At 37.2% G+C, this 25998-nt stretch overlaps 1 protein-coding gene across 1 annotated transcript in view; it reads left to right on the top strand.

Moving 5' to 3' along the window:
* Positions 1-4126: 4126 nt before the first annotated feature.
* tenm2b (teneurin transmembrane protein 2b) overlaps positions 4127-25998 on the top strand; it is a 209647-nt gene continuing 187775 nt past the window's right edge. Inside the window, exon 1 of the mRNA XM_065287532.1 lies at positions 4127-4397. Coding sequence (XP_065143604.1) covers positions 4343-4397 — 55 coding nt within the window. The 5' untranslated portion in view covers positions 4127-4342. The remainder of the gene's footprint in view (positions 4398-25998) is intronic.

Here is a 25998-nt window from a genome sequence, read left to right as displayed (position 1 = left end):
AAATGACTTTGGGACCTTTTTGAACTTGATTTGGCTTGTTGTGTTGATTTAGCCAGTGAATAACTGATAATGTTACGTTAACATGTACAGACACCTATTCAGCCTGCTTTTCTTGGGCTTGGATTTTGTGAAATCATTTTCTAAATAAACGCGATGTATAGTCCAGTGTGACTTATATATGTTTTTCCCTCTTTAAAACGCATTTGACTGATGCGACTTATACTCCGGAGCGACTTACAATCTGGAAAATACACTTAAAAAAATTATTCATTCAATTTACTCAATTTTTTTAAGGTAAGTGGTCACAATCAATTTATTTAAGCTACATTTAAACAAAAGTTTTTTGTTTTTCAAATTTTTTGTATAAATGTAGCTTAAATAAATTGATTGCGACCCCTTACCTTAAAAAATTGAGTACATTTAATGAATCATTTTTTTCAGTGTACGGTAGATAGTAAAGTCGATCGCGACTTTCTGTTCATGTTAACATCAGCAGAAGCTTTCTGTTGCATAAAAGATTCTTCATGGTAGAAAAAGGTTGAAAATGGTTATTTTAGGAACTTTTGACTTAAAGTAAAAAAATGGTTCTCTATGGCATTGCTGCAAATAGCACCCTTATTTTTTAAGACAATACTGTTTAGGGAACCAACAAATTAGATGAGTTTCACTGTTTTAGTCCATCATTGCCTTGCGTACTGTACACTACCTGTCAAAAGTTTTGACACACTCACTCGTTTATTATTTTTATATATTTTTGCCAAAAATTGCAAAACCATACTCGTGCCATTTTAGAAGCTTCTTAAGGTTTCACCTTAGGATGATTTTAAAGAACATTGAAGGAGTTCACATTAACTCTGAGCTTCTATTGGCTACTTTTCCTTCAATAATCAGTCATCTATTTCAAGAAAAAAAATAACCGAAATCAATCTGTTTATTTTTGTCTACGACAGTAATTTTGAGCATTTAACTGTACACCTTCAGATGAAAAGATTGTTAAGATCATAGTTAACATTTTAGTATCAACTTTTGACTGGTAGTGTACATCACATACAAATGCACCTTCCCCTGTACAGTAACTAGCACCACTTGGGTGCATTAAAAAACGACACTACTGAAAAGTAAGTGCTCTTTATTGCTTTGGAGTTTGGACAGCACTCACAGATCCCACGCAAGTTTTTTATGAACAGACCCTGCAGTCTAGTTTTAGACCAGGGTAGATGACAACTGCCAGCATTAAAATATGTTGACCGGTATTGTCCAAACTTAAACTGCAGGTACAGGACCAATGCCTGCCTGTTCCTATGGATGTTCATTGGCACTGATCAGAGACCAGCTTCATCATAGTGGTTTAAAGTCAAGAATAGGAATTAAGTGGCAAAACTGCTCATAGGTCAGCATGAAATGTGTTCTGTTATGGGAGGGGGCTTCCTAAGTAGTAGGCTTTGCCCAGCAAGGACAGGAAGCTGACCCATATGGGAGAGGATGGCAACCAGCATGCCGTGCTTGGCTATGTAAAACTTAGTGGGCACATGGGCAGCAATGTAGCAGCTTGGAGCTTTGCAGGAGCACTGGCCATCAAACCATAACTAACCATTTGACCACCATCAGAAAATAATATGATCCCATGGAACAAATTTAGTAGCTTTAAAAGCTTCACTTCATTTAATAAATGTGACCCATGTTGGCAAAATGAGTCAGAAAGCCCTCAGTCTAATTTTGAGCTAGAGGCAAAATAAAGGATAAATGTTGATTTTGGTCATAAAAGTAAGTACATTTAAGCCCTCGTCTAGTGATCTCAATGCTCTAAATAGTCATTAAACATCTAAAATTATTTGTTTGTATGTTTTCTGACAGGTGTGCCATAATAAATGCTGAGTCTAATTTAAAGATGCGTTTCCATTTACATGCATGTGACCTTTTGGTTTTGGTTTTAAAACATGTAGGGATGAGAAAATAAAGTGCGGTGCAAAGAGTTATTACGCAATAAGACATAAAAAACATAAAAAACCTATCTTCCTCACGCTGACTGACTGATGCGAACCGAACGTGCGACCCTGATATACAGTATACACAAATACACATAATTACAGTTTAAAAAATATCTGTTTTGACAAGAATTCACACAAATATAATCTGTTATGTCTTAAGTAAATGTTTGGTTAACTGTTGGGAAAAATATCTGATGTGTAACAATATATTATATTCTTGCATTACAGTAGATCTTAAAACTGTCTGTGTCTTAATGTCGATCAAACAATAAAAGAAAGAAAAGAGTTGAACGTATAATGATATTGGGGTTTTTTTGGTGGGGGCATTTTTACCTTTATTTGATAGACAGTATTTTAGAAAGTGACAGGAAAGTACAGGGTTGAGAGAGGGGAATGGGATCGGCAAAGGACCTCATGCCGGGATTCGGACTCGGGTCACCAGAAGTGCATCCGAGCAATGTCCACGACTACACCATCGGCTCCGACTTTGATACTGTTTTTGACTTTGTGTGTGCCAAATCTATTAGTTTTAACAGTGATTTTAAGGTATGGATGCAGTGTTTTTGTTTTTGAACCTTTAAAAATCTTAAACTCGATTTTTCTTAAAATTGACTTCAATCAACTTCAAACACGTGTTTTTGAGATTGCAACAAATCGTTAATTGTTTTGAAGGGTTTTTTTTAATAGAGAATGTCAAAATATATTTAATTAACTCTTTTTTGAAAAATTGCTCATTCCGACTTATTTTGCAAGCACGGGTCACACATGTCATTTTATGTAAATCTAACCCTAAACCGAAGCGACAATGGTAAGAAAATAGGACAAAACAGTTGAGTAACCAATACGTGATAATCACACGAAAACATAAATTTGTTATACGATCACGAAAAAACACGGAAATTTGTGATAATATCACAAAAAAAAAGAATAAAAAATGTACACAATTTCGTGAGACTGGGTTGGACAAACATGCATATGACATGAGACAAGCAAACTGTGAGATTCAACGTAATTTGAACTTATTGTGCTGATCTCTTTTTTGCTATGGATACACAACTTAATTATCATTAAATAAGCTCAAAATATTAATTGTTTTAACTTACAAGCATATTGTTTCTCTTAAGAAAACATATTAACCCACTAGAGTCATTTGCTCAGCAAACAATAACCTGGCGATCCGCCGGCTGTGTTTGGGCAGCAGGAAGTCAGCGGCTTGACGCGGTTGGACCACCATCGGCGCACCTTCGGCAAACCGACCAATGTAAAAAAGCTGTCAGTCTGCTGGCGTTTCTTGGGTGGCAAACCACCAGTGCCTTGCCGCTGCTAGACCACCGTTGGTACACCAGTGGCAAGCCGCTAGGTTTCTACTGAAACTAAAAAATTATAATAATGAAATGAAAAACAATGAGACTGTATATAGGGCTTATTTAATGAAATACATAAATATTTTTTATTTAATTTTTTGTTAAATTTTAAGGATAAAATAAAAAAATGACAGAAATTATTAACAAAAGTAAGTTTAATATAAAACGCGCACTTTACATAAGTATTTAATGGTTTACTAATGTTTGATGTTTGGAGCTTCATCTTGACCCCCATATAAGAAGATAACATGGCTTTTAATATATTCATGAGGGTGAATAAATTATGCGAGAATTTAAATATTGACATATTCCTTTAAAAGAACGGGTTTAAAAGGGATTTTCGCGGGGTTCTGATGCCATTTTTTTTTTATATATATTTTTTGCTTCCCCAAAGAAACCTTGAGTCAAATTCAGACCATTTTCTTACCTTTTTATAGTCTGAATAACGTTTCTTTATGGACCTACAGTATAGCCTACAGTCCGACTTTTTAGGAACCTTTATTTTTAACAGTGCATTACGGCACTCGTATTGTCTGTGGATCAATGTGGGTAAAAAGACCTGACTACAAACTTAATTTATAAATGCACCTAGAATAGTAACTGATAATGGTGTGTCTCTATCTCATCCGTTCAGTCTAATATCTCTCATCGGTGTCAAGATATTTCTCACTCTCACTTGTTATTTCCTTCATAAACATTCCCGGCCACATCCCACCCCTCCCTTTCCATCGAAACCGCAAGCATCTGCCGTGTGTGGAGTAAAGGCGGCACAGAGCTCCTCTCTCTAACTCCTCTCTATACTGCTGTTTCATTCGTATAACTTTCCATAACGAAACGTCAGAGGAAAATCGAGATGAATACCACTGGTGTTTTGAAGTAAACGCTGACTGCGAGATAAAAGATTTCGATTATAGATTAAATTTGCGATATTTTGTATCCTACCTTACTTGTTTAAAGGATTTCTGACGGCGTCGGGAAAGCCAGGGAGAGATGCATCACCCGGGCATTCACAGCCACAGGACAAAAGCGATCCAGCACGATGCAGGTAGGAGTCGCTTCACTCACTGACATTAGCGCGTGAACTGACAGGCGCGCGAAAGTGCCTGAGGTAAAGCGCGCGTTTGGGTAAGACCAACGGTCACTTTTATCTGTCATGGATAAATCGATACACTGCTCAGGAAAACAACTGTTTTGTAGGTATATGTGTGTTGAGGTATATTTTGCAACAGAGTAAACAAGTTCATCTGATTGATTCAGTTTGATATAAAACAGCGTTTGCCAAAACACGCACATTTGTAAACTTCGTAAAGATTTGAGCGCATTGCACATGCTTTAGGCTACTCAAATATACAAGCAAGTTAATTCGTTACAAGGGTTTCTTAATTTTGTGTATATTCTTGATGTATTTTGAGTTTATATAGGTATCAATCATTAGTAAATGAGTGGAATATTATATCATAGTTTATTATCAGTCTTTGTGATTACAGCAACTTTAACCTTAAGGATTTACTAATGTCTGTCCGTTTCATTTTAAAAATGATCAATATACTACATTACATTACCATGCTCTGCTGTACAGATCGTCACGCTGCAGGTGATTTATGCAAAAACTGATGCAAACACTGTCCTGCCACTGATAAAATAGCCAATCTTTGTTTATAATCTAATTTTTGATAAGAAGTGTTTTAATTTAGAAGGAGATAAGCACAATGTAATTCTCTGTATTGTATTAAAGCATTAAAGGAACAGTTCACCCTAAATTAAATTTTTTCATTCTTTCCCCCACACTCACATACAAGACAATATTAGTGTCTGTCTTCCCTGAAATGCAAAATTAGATTTTTCCCTGCTGCTCTTTTCCATACACGGATTGTGATGGTGGAAAGTGGTTTGTGATTTATACTGCCAAGCTCCAAAAAGGACAGTAGCATTATAAAATTAATCCATGAGCTGTGTGTTATATTCCTAGTCTTGGCATAATAAATTGCCACCCACTTTCTTTGTATCCACTTTATTTGTAACGAAAACACACAAGCTTGGACGTTCTGCCTAGCGTGTTGTTTTATGTTTCACAGAGGAAAGCCGGTAATAGAGGGTACATTTAAATTCGGGTAAACTGTTCCTTTAAGACAATAAAGTGAATGATGGGTAGGCTGTACTTAAGCCTAATTACAATGACTAAGCAATGGAGTCTCCAACTCTCTTGTTTTATCAGCATAAGTATGATTCATGCACATGATGTGAACAGTACCCATGACACAATATACTTAATGTCTCACATTGAGCCATTTTAAACTTTTATTTTGATTAATGCAGAAGAGAAGGGAATAATAGCTTTACATAATATTTTACATGTCATAATGCATCCTATACAAAACACAATTAAATCTCTAGTGCTCATTGATTATAAACTCATGTAGACCCAAACCCAATGGCTATGAGATGGATTCTCGTCTATACCAGTATGATGGAGAGGACACACACGGTGGATAAATTGCCCAGAGGTCCAAACTGAAATTAAATGCTGTCTGCCAAGACAAGTCCAGCAGATGCGATGGTCAGTGTATGTATGTGCGCGTCTGTCTGTGCGTGTGTGCGGTAAAAGCATACTCTTTCCTGAAGAGAATGAGATCCCGAAGCTTCATCTCTACACAAGAGCATAGCTGTGCACTTCAGGGAGCCGGGGAGAGAACGTGAAAGAGCTCGGCGTATCTCTGCTTTTACGAGCCTCTTAAAATTAGACTGGCATGAGGCAATTTACCTCAGCCCAGGCCTCTTAGCCCACAGATGCAGGAGACGGGAAGAGAGGAGGGGGTGATTGAAAAGCCTCCTGTCCAGAATGTGTGATCAATGGCAAGCTGTATCAGCCCACCACTGCCTGTCTGTATCATTTCAAAACTCGATGGGCAGTCACCCCGACAGCTTCACCTCCGTCCACATCCGACGAAAGAGACCGTGGTGTTCAAAGGCCTCATTAAGTGCACACCCCCCTGCAAGAGAAGGCCGTGGCTTTAGCATCGGCTCTCCTGTTTTACAGAGCCAAACATGTTTTCACAAAGCGACCCAAGCAGCTGTGCTTTTAGGCGTGCTGTGGGAGAAGATATATATAAGAGTCGGTCATATTTCACAGGAAAGCCCCAGAAGTGGATGTGGAAAACTGGTTGTCTGTTTTACGTGGTCTCTTGAAGCTCTTTTGAGTTTTTGCTGTCTAATTAACGGTACTTCTGCATCGGTTCTTGAACTAGAAGAACCCAGTTTTTGAAATTGAAAAATATGGAAACTATTAACCTTGCAGGCAGGGGCCACTTGCTGGCATCTCATTAGACGCAAGGGAAATTGAGCAACACAAGAAAATCTATTATTGTTTTAATAAGCCAACAGTTTGTTAATTTACAAGGCTTTAAGTGTTAACAGCAATTTTTCATCAATATCAGCGTAATGGCTAATGGGCTAGGCTGGGTGAAGTGTTTTGTATAGCCTCAATATACGCTACACTACTGTGTATGCACAAACTGCACAAATCTCATGTTGCAAAAGCACATCCTGTGGTCAAGTCACTTTGTTTACAAATCAAAAGCTGATTTTCATTTTCTTTTATTAAGGAGCGCCTATTACATTGCTAAAAACAATGTTATTTTGTGTATTCGGTGAAATGCAATATGTTTGCGTGGTTTATAGTTAAAAAAAACTAATTACTTTTCACATATCGTACATTATTGTTGCTCGCGTTGATTTTGTGCAAAGCTCATCGTTCTGAAAAAAAGATTGTCCTACGATTGGCCAGCTAACTAGAAAGTTATGATTTGGCGTCAGCCAGAAATGTGACCCTACCGTTATCAATACGAGCCAAATTTGATTCAGAAAATGCAGATGACCAAGCTGATCAACGATCAACTTTACCAATGCGCAGAACGTAACAGATAAGGATACTAAACACATAAAACCATGTCTGCATTTGTGATCATAGAAACGACAAACAACAAGGGCTACAATGCACTGCACAAAACTTGCGTTTGAGTTTAGTCTGAATATGCTTTAAATATAAAACATAGACTACTTACATGCCTTGAGTCAGAAGTGGGACGAATTATAATAATGACCGTCGTGACCACGTCAACAGCCTGAGGAAGTAAACTGTTGCCTACAATCCGTGTGTTCGTTGTAGTCCAAGAAAAGAGATTGACGTTGGAGACGATAACGCGTGTCATCTGTTACTTTGGGATTTATACTTATGCTTATCGTCAACTAGGGTTGGGCGATGTTTCCTAAATTGGGAGTTGAGGATGGTTACGTTTTTATTCATTATTTTACTTTATTACTTCCACTTAAGAAGATTTGTGCACTTTTTATTTTGATATATATCTTCATAGAAAAACTTTTTTGTACTTAAAAGCTATCATTTTGTTATGTTACTAACCCAACTAATGACTCTTTGCACATAAGGGAAAAAGTAGCTTTATTCCAATTAAGAAGAGTTGTGCACTTTTAAGCACTTTATATAAATAGTTTTTTTCTATTTAAAAGCTATAATTCATTATTTTACGAACTAAATGACTCCTCCGCGCTTTCCAATAGGAAAATAATCTAAAATCGTACATATCTGTGCATATGTGCCACCAGTACTCCGTGAGCGCGGGTCTTTAGCACCGCCGGGAGCAGCCTGCACTTCAATCCGCAGGTTATTAAAACCCGACAAAGTGAACAAGTTGGTATTTCTGGCCAGAAACATCGAAATTTAAACATAGTCTGTGTATGTAAATCCAGTTTCGGTCGGAGTGTTGTTCAAGTTTTCTTGTTCTTGACGTTCCCTGAATTCTGGTTTTATATCTTAAACTGCTGCTTCAGTGCAGTAACACCACATAGCTAACATAGCATGTAACAATGAGCACGATCTCCGAGACACTACAATAGGCTACTAATAATTTATTTACTTATAATTTATTAATATGGGCTGTTTTCTTGTACAAAATTACATATTTTAAGTTAAATGTACAACATGTAAAAAGATAAGATTCTAGCAATGTCAAGATCAAATGCCTGACAGGATTTTTCACAGACTAACACACGTCACGTCTCTGGTATAGACTACAGTATTTAAAATAGCATATACAGTATGCATTAGTTATATTTTCAATTTAATTTATAGAGCAATTCCTGCAAAGATTTTAGGTTAACTATAGTCTATAGAAGAGAGTTAGTGTGTGTCGACTTGCAATGGAATGGGGTGGGGGCGTGGCATCACGAAGTGTCTCTCCAACGTGATGTCAGTCAACCATCACGATGGACGATGAAATCACACCAAAGGATGTGTAAAATTGTAAATCGGAAAATAGGGGCTCTTAATGCACCTGTGTTTGCATTTACAGTATGTTTGTATGCCTGGATGTGGTCACCCGCTGTTTTCAATGGGACTCGAGTGCCAAGTTTTATTAGTCTCGCAGTATGCTTTTATTAACACTCAGATTCATTGATATTGATTTATCGGACAAGACGTTTGGCACACCTTCTTGCTAATCTGAACAATGGAATATGCTATAGATTATTCAGGGTTTATTGATGGATCTGTTGTTTTACGTCAGCCGTTTTGCCTATCGACATCTTTTGTTCAAATTGGTACTTCTTTCTCAAGTTATGTTGTGCATTTAGAAGTCTTGATGTGATGCTTAAACCCTTGCTGAGGGTTTTAACGAATAATTCATTGAGAAGAGAAAAAGTCAGATCTGAGGTGGCGCAGATGTTTGGGTGTACAGCTGAGTGTGTGTCCAGGTGCTCTGAGCTCTTATGTGTTAAACTCTGCACATTACGGCCTCTGCTCCAGGGTCTCGCTGTAGTAGGTCAAAGATGGTAAGATGAAAAAATACAATTATATACGTTGGAGAGCTACTTTGATGTGATGAATTGCAGCAACATGATTTGTGTGTACTGTATGTACAGTACAGTATGCGTGTGTGTGTGTGCGCGCGCTTGCATCCTCGTAGAGTCTCGGATGGAGATGTAGAAGAGCGGCTGCCGTTCCTCTGGGATCTCTACATGTTGAAGGTCACAGCTGCATTGTGACATGAAACACGGTTCATTCTGCCCTACACAATCAATCTCTGCCATCCTAGACGTTTTTCTGTGTAGTGTGTGAAGGGGCTGGGGAACTTCTGTCCTTGCTTTATGTGCACCTTCAGGTCCAAGGGCTTCCTGGGAGGTAGATTAATAAACAAACATGGTACTTCTGCATGTGGTATTTAAAAACCTGCATCTTATTCACTAAGCACCTTGCCGAGTTTCACCAGGTGCTAAATGCACTGAAAAAGTATTTAAATGAAGTCATATAGTCATTTGTTCGGCGCAAAAGACTTTTTTATGTAAAGTAGGTTCATTATGGATTGTGCCTTAATCGCAAAAGTCAGCGCCATACCGTAGGTAGCAGAAGGTGAACAGACTTTTTGTTTTAAAGAGGTGTGTTTGTATGTTTAGGGTGTATAGTTGATGGAGAAGGGGGTTATAACTGTGCAAACATCAAAATTTGCATCCTTTCATTTGCTTTTGCCTTTTATTTCGTTAATTGCTTCAGTTTTTTCCTTCCCATTAGCACCTCTCTAGCACACAGGTGAGAGCAGAGGTGAGAATTGTGCACGATCATGTCTGTGCTTGCTCTTTTCCTTTACACGATCATGTCCTCACTTGTTGAAACACTGCTCGGTACTGTATTCGCCTCAGGACACAATTGTACGAGCGGAGGAAAAGTACTGTTTCGAGAGGATGTAAGAGATATTGGTGTATGAAGTGTAATTTCTGGATATCTGAAATAAAAATCACTGGGGTAGAAACAGGGATCAAGGCGAAGCTCAATTTGAAGATTTTACAAACAGACAAGGAGAATGCGGTGGCAGACCATATTTTTGTGTAGTTTTAGTAGTATTGTCTTGTTTTGGAGGACAGAGATAAAGTGGGGCTTGATCCCCGGGTGAGAGCGCTGGCCCAATGATGGCAATGACAAATAAGCAGTGGTAAACTTTGCTGGGGGAGTGAAGGTTCGGGGAGAGATGAGTAGCCCGCTCATCCATCACTGACCTACACGTACACACAGACACACATATGCAGGCACACACAACCGCTCAGGTTTTTGAACAAAACAGCTTTGTCACTATTTGGGGGAGGGTTGTTTACCTCACTTTTGTCACTGTCTCCTTCATTTTTCACAATGATGGAGAGTGACAGTTGACCTTCGTTGCAGTCCAATGCTGGAGGAATTTTGACAATAGTGTAGGATGTTTATATACACTTGCATTATGATTGACTGGATTAGATTAACTAGTTTCTCCCTTATAATCAATTAGGGACTTTGTCATGCTTTCTGACTAAACTGTTTAAGAGTTTTATTCCTCGTGCTAAACATAGGTATAAACGGAAGTTTCTGAAAGTTTTTTTTTTCGAACATGAAAGATTCATACTGTATGTACGGAGCCCCTAAGAGCACATGGAGCAAAAATTAAATAAAGTTTAGTTTCATGTGCTCACGTGAAACTTTCATGTGCAGATTTTTTTTTAAAGTTTATTTTCGCGTGCTCGCGTGAAACTATTGCGTGCTGGCGTGACTTAAAAAAAAATTCTGCACATGAAAGTTTCACGTGAGCACATGAAACTAAACTATAGATTTTCTTTTCTCCAATGTCACCTTAGGGTCTCGGTACATATGTAACAATCTTGCTTTATTTCTTTTATTTCTATAAATTTTTATTTCTCGTCCTTTTATTTCACAGCCGCAGGTGTGTTCTTGTTGTGGGAAATCTGGTGCGCGGCATGGCGGCAGCCGGGTGGTGGGCGTACCCAAAACACTTTTTAGCTAAAAACAGACAGATTTCACGCAAAATAGGCAGACATGACATGCATTGTGAACGTCAGACTTATAATAATTTTCGTTCCGTCTCGTCTCGTCAATGAAAATTCGAAAGAGTCTCGTCATGTTTTCGTCACCTTAGAGCCATTTTTTGCATTATCATCATAAAAAAAACGAAATGATTTCGTTATCATCATCGTTGACGAAAACAACACTGCATGTGTGTTGATTATTTTTCAATAACGCATACCTAACCTTTAAAATTTCTTAAAAATAGGCACCATAGGTAACTGTGGTATAAGTGGAATAATTGACTCCGGTCCTTTGAAAATAATACAGACCTCTGGTGTAACGTCTCTCCGCTTCGCGCTGTGCTGCATAACCACATTGGGTGTGCATTTTTTTCTAATAATTCAACAGCCCGTCGTCAATTATTCCCTCAATTAACATGAAATAAGCAGAAAAAGCGTGCGTAATGTGAGCTTTAAGTATTATGTTTGACTCCAAACTGAGAGATTGAGGTTTATAGGTGCAGCATGTTTAGGAAGTGCTAAGGCTAGTGCAGAAGTCAGGCGGTTTGTTGATGAGAGGTACATGTGGTTTGGATTTCAAACAGATCGATGAGGAGAAAGCGAGAGAGGGAGAATCATGTGATTTGTCCTTACATTTGGATGACAGCTCATGTCTGGGTTTCAGAATCTGTGCTCCATTTTCTTTTCTTCCCACGTAAGCCCAGAGTGTCTGCTTTCACATCCAGATTTTTAGAGTATCAGTGCTAGAGTGTCATTTCGCAGAAACGTCTGTCTGTGTCTGAGAGTCAGAAGCGTAGACTCATGGGTCTGTGGGACTGCAGAAGCGTTACTCTCTTTGTGTCACGCTGTGTTCTGTCTGTTCATGACGCTCACTGGCCATCAAAAAAATAGAAGGTTATGCCAGATGATGTGTGTGAGTCATTGCTCATAAATGTCAAAATGGCAAAGTCACTGATGTAATTGAATTGTTCGATTCCCGTTCGCTTTGTGATGTCATGATGGCGTTCAGCTGCATGGAAGGGTTATGAAAAGGAATAGTTCACCCAAATATAAAAAGTCTTTCATCATTTACTCACCCTAATGCCATCCTTGATGTTTATGACTTCAGTTCTGCACTAAAACAAACAGTTTTATGTTAAATGCTACGGATGTTCAGATCGATCGGCTGTAGACCGGTATCGGTCGATAATCGCATTAACTGACATGATCGGTACTACTCGAACGTGGCATGGACAATCGATCACAAAAACGATGATCGTTTGGGTCTATTATTTATTTATTTTTTGTTGTTATGGTGGCATTTGGATATATGTTTGACGTTGTGTTTGACGTCGATGTAAGCAGCGCAGACCGGCGTATGACATCAGTACCATGCATGAACTGATAAAAAGCAAACAGAAGTGTCAAGAATTATCAAAGAGCCATATACGAGCATATCATCTTGACTGAGAGGTAAGAGAGGATGACACAACACAGCTAAGCATAGCAAAGACTTAAAGCTGCTTAATGTTATGAAGCTTGTGCTCTGACTGGACGTGTTTCAAAGGGCACCACATCCACAACGGGAGTTAAACTTTCTGTCCAGTATATAAATTAGTCTTGCATTTTGTTCATAAAGATGCATGTTGTATAATACATTTGTTATATAAGGAATAATATTATGTAGAGTGCGTCATGTATAGAAAGCACTTCAGATTGTATTTATTAACCCTTTTGTTTCACTTCATCACTAGCTATTACTGTTTTGGTGCATTCCCACCAGCTACGGTAGAGGCGGCAAAAACGCGCTATTCGCCCGTAGTTGGACACTTGAACATTTGAGTTCACTCACTTCATTTGCGCGTGAAAGCTGCTTGTGAAATTCTAGTAATTCGAGAAATTCACGCGGAAATGCGCGTCATGGGAGGTGCTTCTGCGACTTCGCCACTCCGCTCACTTCCAGCAATCACGTCACTACTACATCAAGGTCCTGATTGGTTAACGCGGCGCAGAAATCCGCCGAAGTTCAGATTTTTCAACTCGCGCATTTCCCGTGGCAACGCTGAATTCGTGCAAAAACGCGTTCTGAGCCATTCGCGCTTACCGTGCCGCAGGATGCCTAATCACGTCATTGCATTGACTTAACATGTAAATCACTAGCACTTGCTGCGTCTACCGGGTCTGGTGTAAACCCTGCATTAGAGGTTGTAATTCATTAAAAAATGAAAAAAATTAATTAATTAATTATCTAGCATGTGTTCATTGTTCTGTAATAGTTTCTTCAAAATTAAGTTTTATTTCAGTTTTTTTAATAAAATATTTTATTTTTACACATTTTTTTACTTAGTACAAATTTTTTTAGACCTATTGATTAATCTAAATAAAAAAATGACATACATGCACATCCCTAATTGTTACTCACTAAATTTGCCGATCTCATGAACCAGTCTTTTTATTCACTTTTGTCATCATAGGGATTCTAAATGCAGGTGCAATTTGAGACCATTTTTACATAGTGCAAGCATTTTAACAGCGTTTTAAAGTTTTGACAGTTTGAACTTTCATTTTCACTTTGCAGAAGCTCTTGGCCGCAGTGCTTACACCCGATGCCCGCGCTCAGACACAGCCTGTCATTCAGCACGAGTACAGAGCACTTTCACTTCTTAAAGCTACAGTAACCTAATTAATTTGTCAATAATATTATAGAGAAAATCACTCTCTGCTCTTGACTGAAGAACTGTTTTACTTTATAAGAATGCATCTTTATTTAATTCATACACTGAAGAATGTGTAGTGTTTTATTTTCAGTACTTTTAACAGGCAAATTATATTAAATAGCTCTTTGTAGAATGAACATTTGTTGTGCTTATTAATCTGATTCTCTAATAAAACAACAACAATACACCTGAATAAATAATATAACAAAGGCAACATCTGTGGTATTACTTTATCTAGATAAAGAGTTAACAGTCATCAAAGAGCGCACATATCAGCTTAAAGAATCAGTATCGGGCGATCAAGTCATACGACAAGATAACGGTACTCGGTTTCGGATGCACAAGTCCTGATCAGAGCATCCCTATTAAATGCTGCAATGTCAAATGGGCATTAAATGTATCTAAATTACTCCAGTGGGTAATACAGTTAACCAAAGATTTGACCTTATTGTATGCCTCAATATTGGGACATATTGAACTAAGGATGTACCGATACACCACTTTTTCATTACGATCCGATTTCGATACTGATCCCGGTCTTTACACTTATGCGCATCCTCTGACGGGACATTTCACAGCATTGATAAACACAAACAGAATAGATATTTTTTTGTGCTTAGCACATAGTGTTTTCCATCCATCCAATGGTTTACTGAGGTGTTTAAAATACAGTGTCTCTGTGTGACGCGTTTCATCCAGTCCTTTAACCCAGTAGCGAGTACCACCTCAGATTTTGCTATTGAGCATATTAAGAAAACTTAAGTGCATGAAAACGTTAATGGTGCTTTTATAATACTTTGTCGTTTTAATAGCTTGACAGTAACAACCACAGGTAATGCACAGTATCAGATTTAGATCTGCCCTGTTAGTCAGATACCCGATCCAGATATCGAACGCACCTGATTCCATTTTGATATAAAATAATTAATATGTGTTCAGCTGAAGAAAGAAAGTCATTTACTGGAATGTGAAAATTTTATTTTTGGGTAACTGTTCCTTTAATAGGAGCAGACTGAAGAAATGTCAGTCAAAATGGGTTATAATTGATGAGCTGTGCGTAGGCTGTCATTGATGTCGCTTGATAATTGTTCCTGTCATTAACTCAATGATTAGTGACACGCTCCCACACTTCCAACAGGTGTGCTGTCAATACACACACAGGCACAGACACATCTACAGTACAGTATGTCTGTAATCCCTGCATGATTTAATGAAGGATATTTTATGTCTTGTCCTCCTTTATCTCCTTTTAGCCTGTTGCTTAGATGATCCAGCGCGAATGATCGGAGATGCCAGTTCGCGCTGGAGGCTCGTGGTGGTTTAGGAGGGCATGTGCTGTCAGGTTACCATGCCAACAGGGCACCAGATCTCATTAGCTGAAATGTAGGGGGTTTCTTTTAATTGTGATTGAACTCTTCTTCTCCGTGTGGTCCTTACAGTGCGTCTCCTTTTATTACTCGCTATACATTCACAGATAACGCCACGCTTTGTTGATTAAGCTCATGGCTTTGTCTCTGTAAATACCTAAACGTTCTTGAAAAGGCTAGCAGCGTACATGACGAGCAGTGGGCATGCAGCTCGTACCTCTTTGTTTGCGGGCACCCTGCAGCTGCGAACACGCTGCCCACGTTGCCCCCTGCCCGGGTCTAGGAACAGGCACATGCGGGGGGCCCGGCCACCGCTTTCTTCTCGCTCTGCCTGTGAAGTGAGGTTAGAACCGCTTAGCCCAGGGGGTAGCGCATGACACAATTGCTGTAATCTGCATTTGACATCCAGGCACGGGTGGATTCTGTCACATGAACGTTAATTTTCCCAGAGTTCCCTTAGCGGAGAAGCCATGTCAGCGGTGGGATCGCTCTGCCTGCTTTAATGGTGGGGTGACTTTTTCGAATATTAAAAAGATATGATCTGTTTCATATTGTAAAGTCTCGGCAGTAGTGGGAAGCCGTGTGTGGTTTAACTGGTGTTATTGATCCTGACTAACAGCATGAATGGAGTTTAATTACCTGAGCTGCTTTGTCTGCCCTGCTTTTCCTAACTGCCCTCACGGGGATGAAGCCGTATGTGCTCCTGCCTGTCTGTCTCTATGTATATATGGGGTTTAAGCAGGTCTGGACACTGCAAATGCTCTTATGCAACAATTCTTACATTATACAGCATGTAATACTACACCAGTTAGTCTTAAGCCTCATGTATTGTACATATCACAGAGTGACCAGGTGGTGTGTATAACAAAATTTTGGTTTTATTTTTAACCTCAGACTGAACGTAATACATTCAGACTGGATTAGTTTTACATAGAGAGGTGGAGTAAAGCAATTTTTATCAGAGCTTCTCTGTGTTAGTCTCGTCTAAATGCTCCATGTCAGTAATTAGTGATGCACCGATGTATCGGCCACCGATATTTATCGGCCGATTTTTGATGAATTTGAAACCATCGGCATATCGGCAATAGCACGAGAAAGGCCGATACCGATTGTTTATTAATTAACTGCTTAAAGAAATCCATTATAGGTAAAAAAAAAAATGAGTTAATGTTGTTATTAAAGTAAATGCTGAATAGCCAAAACTGCCTTTGAAGGTTGCCATGTCTTATTATATTTGTTTTAGCTTAATTTGTGCCTCTCTTATTATGTTGGTCAGTTGAATGTTAATTAGATAAAATCCATGTTCAGTAAAAATAATTTGATGCAGAAATTAAATAGCTAATAGACCAACTGTATAGTATTGTTTACAAGTGTTTAATATCGGTATCGGCCAGAAGTTGTCTCTTTAAATCGGTATCGGCCCAAAAAAATCCTATCGGTGCATCCCTATCAGTAATCATTACGTACATTGTCAGTAAAGGTTACAGCGACTTTTACCTTTTGTAAAAAGGTTCGGAGAAATTATGTCAGGTGGATCATTCTTTATTTGTGGTGGCACGGGGTGTCCCTCTTCTTTACAACAGTTGAAATAAACTTTAAATACCAATAAATAATCAAATGTTTCCATGTTTGTATTCCGTAGGATAAATTTTTTTAACACAATTGAAGTGGTTATATTTTGAATATAGATTTTATTTGACAGGTACAATTGTATTAATATTTTTTTTAATTATATATTTTGTAATATTTAAGAAAAAGTAGTGTCGCCCAAATTCATGTCTGTGGTGTTAAAACAAGGAATGTCGCCTATAAGAAAAGGAGGAAATTTATTTGGACTAATTCCTGTGTGTAAAGTCACTGCAGGTGCTGGTTGATCTGAAGGGTGCATGGTGGTTTAATTTTCTTAAAGTTGGCTAAATTTCTGACAATTTCATGTGTCGCACTTTATTGGTGTCTGTGGTGTTATGTTTATAACTTGCAGATTTTACACATTTTAAAAAATACATAGGGAGAGCGGGGCACAACCTAACGCTTTTTGGTTTTGGCTCAATCATTCAAAAAATATTTCAGTTTGATTAATTATATTTTTACACAAACAACACACACACATCTCTGCTACAAATGAACATTTGAAGTTCGTTTCTAGTACTAACTGTACCATTCATGGACAACACCAAACATGACAGAAGTGCAAACGTTACAACTTACCCCATAGGTGGGGTTCATTGTAACAGGCAGGGGGTTAGTTGTAACACTTGCTAAAATTAAGTTTGCAGGCAAATGTTTCATTACTATTTTGTCTATATACTTGAAGTGGATATTGTTATATATCTGTTTATAATAGACAGGTATCCACACTGTATTCATTCATCCAGCCCTTTTCTAAACAATAGTTCAATTATAAATGAATACAAATGTCTAAATATGTGAGAAAAGCAGCACAATTATTATTATTTTTATATGTGACCCAGTCTGTAATAACCATACTACAGTTTCAAAAATCAAATTCTGAGATAATGAGCATCAAAGTCTGATTTTAGCCATTCATTTCATTATGATTTCAATCTTTGATGTGATCTTATTCAATCAATATTAAAGATATGAACAAAAATACATTTGACACATGATTTTTTATAAGACAGACACATTTATTTTGTTGGCAGCCAGCAATCATTCGTGTGTAGCCTATTTAAAACAACGGCATGAATTGCGCTAACGTTAGCTGTTTTCATATCGTAAGTGCTGATGGGTTAGTTGTAACACAGCGTTACAATTAACCCCCACTGGGTCAAAATATTTTCAAGCCCACCAAAAAAGTTGCTAAGAGCTGCAGACATATTTCAAAACGATGCTATGTTTTAGTCAAAAAGACACTGATTATTATGACAAAGCATTGGTTTTGGTATCTTACATACCCAACTTAGAAACCCAAAAAAAATAACATATGATGAAAAAATGGACTTACATGGCACCAAAACACTTGTTCATCAATAACTCTATGGAAAAACATGATACATTTCTAATAATTTGCAGGAGATCGTCTGTTAGCAGTGTGAAAAAAATACCGGAAAAACAAAACGCTCAACCTTGTGCAACAATGTAAACAGTCTGTGTTACAACTTAACCCTGCATTAGTTTTTTCCCCGTGCATCCCTACTTATAAATATTTCCTAAATGTCCCCTGATCTTGAAATCATCATGATGGCAGCCTCCATTTTAGAAAAGACTGGATTTAGGCTAATTGGTCTGTGGTGTTTCTGTCTTTCCTGGTAACACCACAGACATAAGAAAATGTTTTACCAGTGTTTGATTAAAATTAATCAAAAAATAAAAAAAATTATTAAGCTTCAGTTTTAATTAATATAACATATTAAACAAACAAGAATTTTTTTAATTTAAGCCTCTCATTTGCCACCCCAATTGAAGAATGACCCATGTAATACTAATCTTGTGCGGATTTCATTTTTCAAAATTCATCTTGTAATTTTGCGTGATTTTTTTAAATATGAAAGTGCTTGAAGAAGCATTCACTTGCGTTTAGGCGGTGGAACAAGTCAGTCGATTCTCTCTTTCAGTTTTCCCCAGTCCCCAAAATCTTCACCTACTTTTACTTAAAACTATTTGATATACAGTATGTGTTCCCGTATTGTGTGGTTATGCAACATGCTCTCAAACTGTTTCTGAAACTCACCTCCCCCAAAACCGAAATTAAACCAACCTGTTCCAATTTCGATTTTTTCCTCATCAGAACCATGTTGCGTGTAGCACATGTGATATCAGGAAGTAATGTAATGTTCACATGATGAAGAGGGAGGTGACGGTGCTGTGTAATCGAGTTAGCCCTCCCACTTTGAAATGTTTTACAGAGATTTCTAATACCGTGCCAATTGGCAATCAATATCACAGATGACCTGTGGTAAAGTTGAATTACTCCTTCTACCTCCATAAAACAAATCCTGTCCAAATTTGTGTTAAAGGATGCATAGTTTACATTTGTACTCAATCTCTCACTGAAATGCCTTGCGTTTGTGTCCAGTTTATTTAGTGGAGAAGAAGAACCTCTTTTTTTACCACGTAATTAACACAGATTCAGACTTATAAATGTATCATATGGCATTGCACAGCATCAACTTGTGCATTCTTTGATATACAGAGAACCTGGCTGTTATGTGCGTGTGAAATATAATATAGCATATGATGTGAGGGCGAGTCACCTGACTCGAAGGCCCTGCTCTGATTAAAAATGCACACTTCTAATTACAGCACAGAACCCATTTACTGCCTCGCTACAGCATGACTAAGAATGAGGCCTTGAAGGACCTCTTGATATTTGCTAAGCTGACCAGCTGATGCCTGACCAGGGTTAAACCAAATTTTAGCTTAAGGGACAGTATCAAATTATATTTTAGTTATCATTGCAAGTCTTAAAAGATTAGGGTAAAAGAATTACAGACATTTGTGACATTTAGCTGTTAGAATTCTGACTTATGGAAACAGGTACACGAATCTATGCAGGACCGACTTAGATACTTTTTTGGGAGCATACCAAGAAATGTGCCTTGCGTATTACAAACACAATGGTAGGGAGGTTGGTATTAATTTACTTTGATTTTTAGATAAAAAAAAATCACATTTTACTATTGATGCAGCTTATATTACACTCAAAAAATTGAAGTGTTAGGTTTAATTAAAAATATTGTGTCAACAGGTTCCACACAATTTGTTTAAGTAATCTCAACAAACAATATTTTAGTTCATTTAACAAAATAACAAACCTTAGTAAAGTCAAAAAATAAATATTGAGTTAATTGTACATAAAGAATTTAATTAATGATAACAAAAATTTTGAATAATGCTATTTTATAAACTTCACCCCTTTAAGATTTAGGATTAAATCTTTAGGATTTAATAAGTCCATAACACCAAATCAATCAAAATGCAGCTTCTCAATACAACTTATCAAATAAACCTTTTTTTTAATACAGTTAATCAAACATATCACAAACATATTTGAAATGCTAATGTTAATTATTTGAAGTTAATTAACTCATATTTGGCCAATTATTACTCAAGTAACCTATCTAATGGCGCTACACTTCTGCAAGAGGGTACAACAATTCTACCAGAACAACAATTACCCATAATACACTGCAAAATCCTCAGCCAATGAGATGCAAGTCTGTATTGGTTTTATTAATCTGTTACTTTTATGCAATAATGTTATGTTGGCTGAACAAATAAGTTTTAAGTAAAGCCGACAAGACGCATTTGTTAAATGAACTAGATTAAATTAAGTTCAAATTGTTAAATTGATTTTTTTTAAGTTATCACAACATGAAAGAATTCATTAACATTGGCAAAAGCGAAAGTTCATTTTTTTGAGTGGGGCTTTACGTCCTAGATGTAGAATTTACAGCTGTTGCACCCTCTAGGCATAGCGTACATCCAAGACTAAATCTTTTGTGTAGTCGAAGGCAGGCGTGGACGAGATATTGCCGCGTCAAATGCATACACGAGCAGTGGGCTTTCATGCATGCAGATTGAGAGACCACAACAATAAAATTGTTATATCATATAATACTTAGATATTTACAAGAAAGTGTTATAAAACTTATTAAAAGCTTGGTTTAAATTTGTGTTAATTAAGGATTGTTAGAATTCGTCACCTAATTATTATCTTTTTGTATAAATGGAAAAATGCTTTTGTTTAGATAATGTGCAGGTTTCATGGGTCTGCACGTTACGCATGCATCTTGAGGGACAGTGCTCTTGTATACATGTGAGAGGAGGGATTGGAAAGCTCTCATTTGTCATCTATTAGCTGGCAGTACATTTGAGTTTGTAACCATAGCAATGCGAATGGCATCTTAACTAGGGCTGTGACGGTTAGGATATTTTCTCACCGCGGTGAAGCAAAAAAAAATCATGCGGTTATGCGGTTAACCGCACAACAGTAACCCCAAAAGCCCAAACGCACAACCGCCCACCCCCGCAAAGCATCGGAAACGTCTTCTTATTTATTATTAAAACAACAAATTATACTAGCAATAACAACATAAAATAATATTTATTTATAATATATATATATATATATATATATATATATATATATATATATATATATATATATATATATATATATATATATATATAGCAATACATATATATATTTTTATATATAATAATTATATAATATTTTGTCATCGTTTATAACCCATTTTGTACAATACATTTCATACAATAGCAACCTGAAAAAAACTAGAAAGAACATGCCGAGCTTAACATTGTTTCTTGTAAGCAAAACCTTGATTCCAATTTCTTTAGACATTTTAGAGTGTTTTTCGGGTAACACTCCGTGGATATAACGCACTCCTCCAAACGCAACGGGTTGAACGTTAAATAATTTATTGCACAATAAAATGGGTTACAAACAATGACAAAAACTGTTCCATAATTCATATTAAACTCAAAAGAAACGAAAATAAATACTATTTCATGTTACTATAGTTAATATGTTTAATTAGCTATAATTTTTCAAAGCAGATACGAAACGAAATAACGTATTGCATCATCCCGTAAATAACTGCGCAAAACTTATGGATACTCCAATCAATGCTTTAAATTACTGCTGTCCATTTACATAATCAAGAAGATAATAAAACTTTTTTGATCCCGAGCTGGAGAAATTAGTTTACAGCATTAACGGGTCACGCGGTCAGTAAGCCCTCACCTGCCTGACTGATGTCACTCTGGTACTTTGCTCCTCTCGCAAAAGTCTTGGAGATTTCCAACTGTCGTTGCTGGGCTGAAGTTTTATGCTTTACTAAAAGGTATGTTTGGTGCTCCCAAGTCCGACAAACGCCACATGATAGTTAATCATCACAAGATGTGATTTTAGATAGTGGCATTTCCTCGATACGATAGTCAGACATATAGGTCTACAGCCGACCGCGCCAGCCTTCATAACTATAGTTGGCATGTTTGACCATTATAGTTTTAAATAATTATGCTATTATTATCAGTACCAACGCGCATTTCGTGCTGCCCGGTGACCTTCTTGCACCTGAATAATGTAATGCACGTGGCTGTGAGATTTCCTTGCACTTGAGATTTTGTTATTCGCGCAGTGAGTGAGTTGGTACAGTTCCATGGCATGCAATAAATATCAGAGCACCTGGGCATGACGCGCTTAAATTAATGGCTTCATGTTTAAGAAGATTGCGCCCGTGACAGTAGGCTATTGTGTGTATTTAAGTACTGAAACTAAGTAATTAAATAACAATTATAAGACATGCGCACATAATAAACCCCTATATATGTTTAATGCACCGTCCCTCCCCCTTGTGCGGAAAGCAGTTTTTTCTCTAGAACCCTTGAACACAGGATGGAAGACAGTAGGCCTAAATTATGATTAACAATGACTTTTGTGTATAGTTCATATCATACACCATATGACTTCTGTAACTTTCACCAGCAAAATACAGAAAATATAAAAAAGTGCGGTGATGACGATGATGAACTCAGCACCGCGGTTGGCATCTCATTACTGCGGTGATGCGGTGACGCGGTTATCGTCACAGCCCTAATCTTAACTATCAATAATTGGGTACATGCATCATCTACGCTGAGCGTAGCTGCGCCTGGTGGTGCGACAGACGTAATTTTTTTCACAAAGCTGGACATAGTTAAGCCCAATGTAGTGCTTACCCCAAACTTTTTTACATCTAGCAGGTGCAACCGGTTCATTTTCCCGACCGGAAACCGAAGCTTGTTAACCGAAAATCAACCAATAACTGATAAGATTTTAATATTAAATTGTCATAGAGTAAAAATACAGGTTGTCTGTGACCCAAAACTATTTTAGTACATTTTTACGCAACATTACATTTTAAAAGAGCACACTATCAGTCCAGAGGATTCATTTCCAAAAATGTCCAATTGTCTTTTTTCATCTCTCACAGTGCCCATTTTTGTAGCAGGACACATTTAAAAATAAAAACATCATACCTTAAACATGCTGTGTACTGTAGGCTTAAAACTTGTCCGGTTTATAGTGAACGTCTGCAATAAAAAAGAAAATTCTGTTATCATTAACTTACACATTTGTAATGAAGCAGAAAACAGGAGCGCCATTGAGTCAGTGGTGCTCAGAAATGGTTTGGTTACAAACATACATCTTTTGTGTTGAGCAGAACAAAGACTTTATAGAGGTTTGTAACAACTTGAGGGTGAGTAAATGATGATCACTTTTGGGTGAACTATCCCTTTAAGTTAAAGATTGTTTTATTACACAAATTTGAAGCTGTGAGAATGAAAGGGACATATATTGACCAAATTAAATGTGTTAATGTATCTTTCGCGCTCTATGGCAGGCATGGTGGACAGATAATTACTCAAAATGTTTAATCTGAGTGAGTTCTTAAGTTATTTACGCCTGCCGGGTGTGTACGAACGTTGCTTTGTTCCGCTATTTTGTTCCTCTATTAAAGTCCATTAAAATGAGAAAAATCCTGCAATGTTTTCCTCAAAAAACATAATTTCTTCTCGACTGAACAAAGAAAGACATCAACATTTTGGATGACATGGTGGTGAGTAAATTATCTGGATTTTTCTTTTAAGAAAATGGAATATTCCTTTAACAGAATTCCTCTTTCAAAGCCTACAGTGAACGGCCGGTTTGGACTACAGCCCTCTACTTCCTGCTTTAATGACGTCACTAGAACAGTTTTTTTGACTAAACTCCGCCAACAGGAATACGTCAGTCGCCAGCTAAGCTAACGGCAAGCTAAGCTGCTGTCGAATCACAACACACTAAACAAACTAAACAATCAGAACTCAATACGTATTTCTGAAGAAGGGACTTCACAGAACAAGCAAGACATCAGACCGTTTTGAGAACAGTGAAAACAGCTCTATACAGATAAGTAAATTATGTGAAAAATACCGTGTTTTTTTACACATGAAACATGAACACATGTTATATTGCGCATTGTAAACACAATCAAAGCTTAAAAAATAGAAAGAACGGGAGCTTTAAATCGTAAAAGTGGTTTCAGTTGGACCACTTTTATGACTGCTTTTATTGTGTTATTTGTTGCTTGAAACCCATGGTCTGAACTTATTCCCCTGGTTTTACAGACAGGGCTTAAGGTCGTAGACTAAGACGGATGTTTGAGCAGTCTCTCAACTAATAATAAATTGCACTGACAGATGTTAAAATATGCTGCCATTGATTTGTCTCAAGATACACACCAGTAACGTCTTTATCTAAGGCATGTTTATAAAAGATGCTTTAACATCTTAATTTAACTAAGCATGCCAAAGCATTCTGCTTTTGTGTTTTAGAGATTCAAAAGCGTACCACTTGGAATGACAAATAAATAACATTATTTTCATTTCTGATTGAGTTAGTTTTTCTCAATAGAGACACGTTGTCCACATAACATATAGAGGGGCAAAGAAATATCATAAACATAGTAGAAAAATAACCTTGTAATCAAAATGATAGCACATATGATATTGTAGACCTCCTGAGGCTCCTAAAATAAAGTGGTATGGCTTCCATACCATCCCTTGTTGGTATTTAATGTTTGTAGAAAAGATATGGGGTGAAGATTTAAGAGATTGTAATGTGTGGTTTTCTTGGGTCCTAGTTTGTGTGTCGCTGTTGGTGCGATATTGATTTCTGTTGCTGAGTCTGTGTCAAATTTAGATAAGTTAGGCTTTGCTTCAGCACTGGATACAGATAAGATCTGAGTTAGAGACGGTGGTTTGTTGCTGACTAGATGTTAGTACTTACTGGCTTTCACAGTAGTTGTAACTAGTAGTTTTTATCGTACTCGGTGTGTATTTACAGCGGCTTCCATTGTGCCCTTATTCTCTTATTTATTGTCACCCTGAGCTCTACAAACAAAAGTATTCGGTCCTAAAGTGTAATGGCAGATAGATCTGGAATGTAACAATAGTATACGATACCATATGTAGGACTTTTTTAAGATGTCAAATGAATCTTTGGTCTCCCTAGAGTACGTATGTGACGTTCTAGCTCAATATACCACAAAGTAATTTATTATAACATGTTAAAATTTCCACTTTGTATGTGTGAGCAAAAATGTGCTGTTTTGGGTGTGTCCTTTAAAATGCAAATGAGTTGATCTCTTCACTCAATGGCAATGCTGTGGTTGGATAGTGCAGATTAAGGGGTGTCATTATCCCCTTCTGACATCACAAGGGGGGCCAAATTTCAATTTTGCCTATTTTTTCACAGGCTTGCAGAAAATGATTTAACAAAACTAAGTTACTGGGTTGTTTTTCACACTTTCTAAGTTGATAGAAGCACAATTATAGCACTTACACGTCAGATTTTCATGATATGTCCCTTTTAAAGGACAAGAGAAGACATGCGTATGAGTATGATATGAGTGATTTATTTAAAGTAAATGGTTTGGAGATATTACATGGAGGTCAAAAGAGGACATAAGTGAGCGTTTGGTTAAATCTCTCTTCATGTGCTAAACAAAATGTCAGCAAGAGAATGTCACCTCTCTGCAGTCTCTGTTTACCCTTTATCATTGCTGCAAACTCCTAGTAATGTGAACAAATCGTTCTTTTTTGTCATTTGATGAATTTCGGTGTTCCTCTGATCTCGAATAACATCAGGTTTTCCCTCAACCTAAAAAATAACTCCATTCAAACAGGAAAACCATGGTTATGATGACATCCC

The sequence above is a fragment of the Paramisgurnus dabryanus genome, chromosome 18, assembly GCF_030506205.2.
Source record: "Paramisgurnus dabryanus chromosome 18, PD_genome_1.1, whole genome shotgun sequence".
Classification (NCBI taxonomy): Eukaryota; Metazoa; Chordata; class Actinopteri; order Cypriniformes; family Cobitidae; genus Paramisgurnus; species Paramisgurnus dabryanus.
Note: the sequence above shows the minus strand (reverse complement) of the source record. Positions and strands in the feature narration are given on the sequence as shown.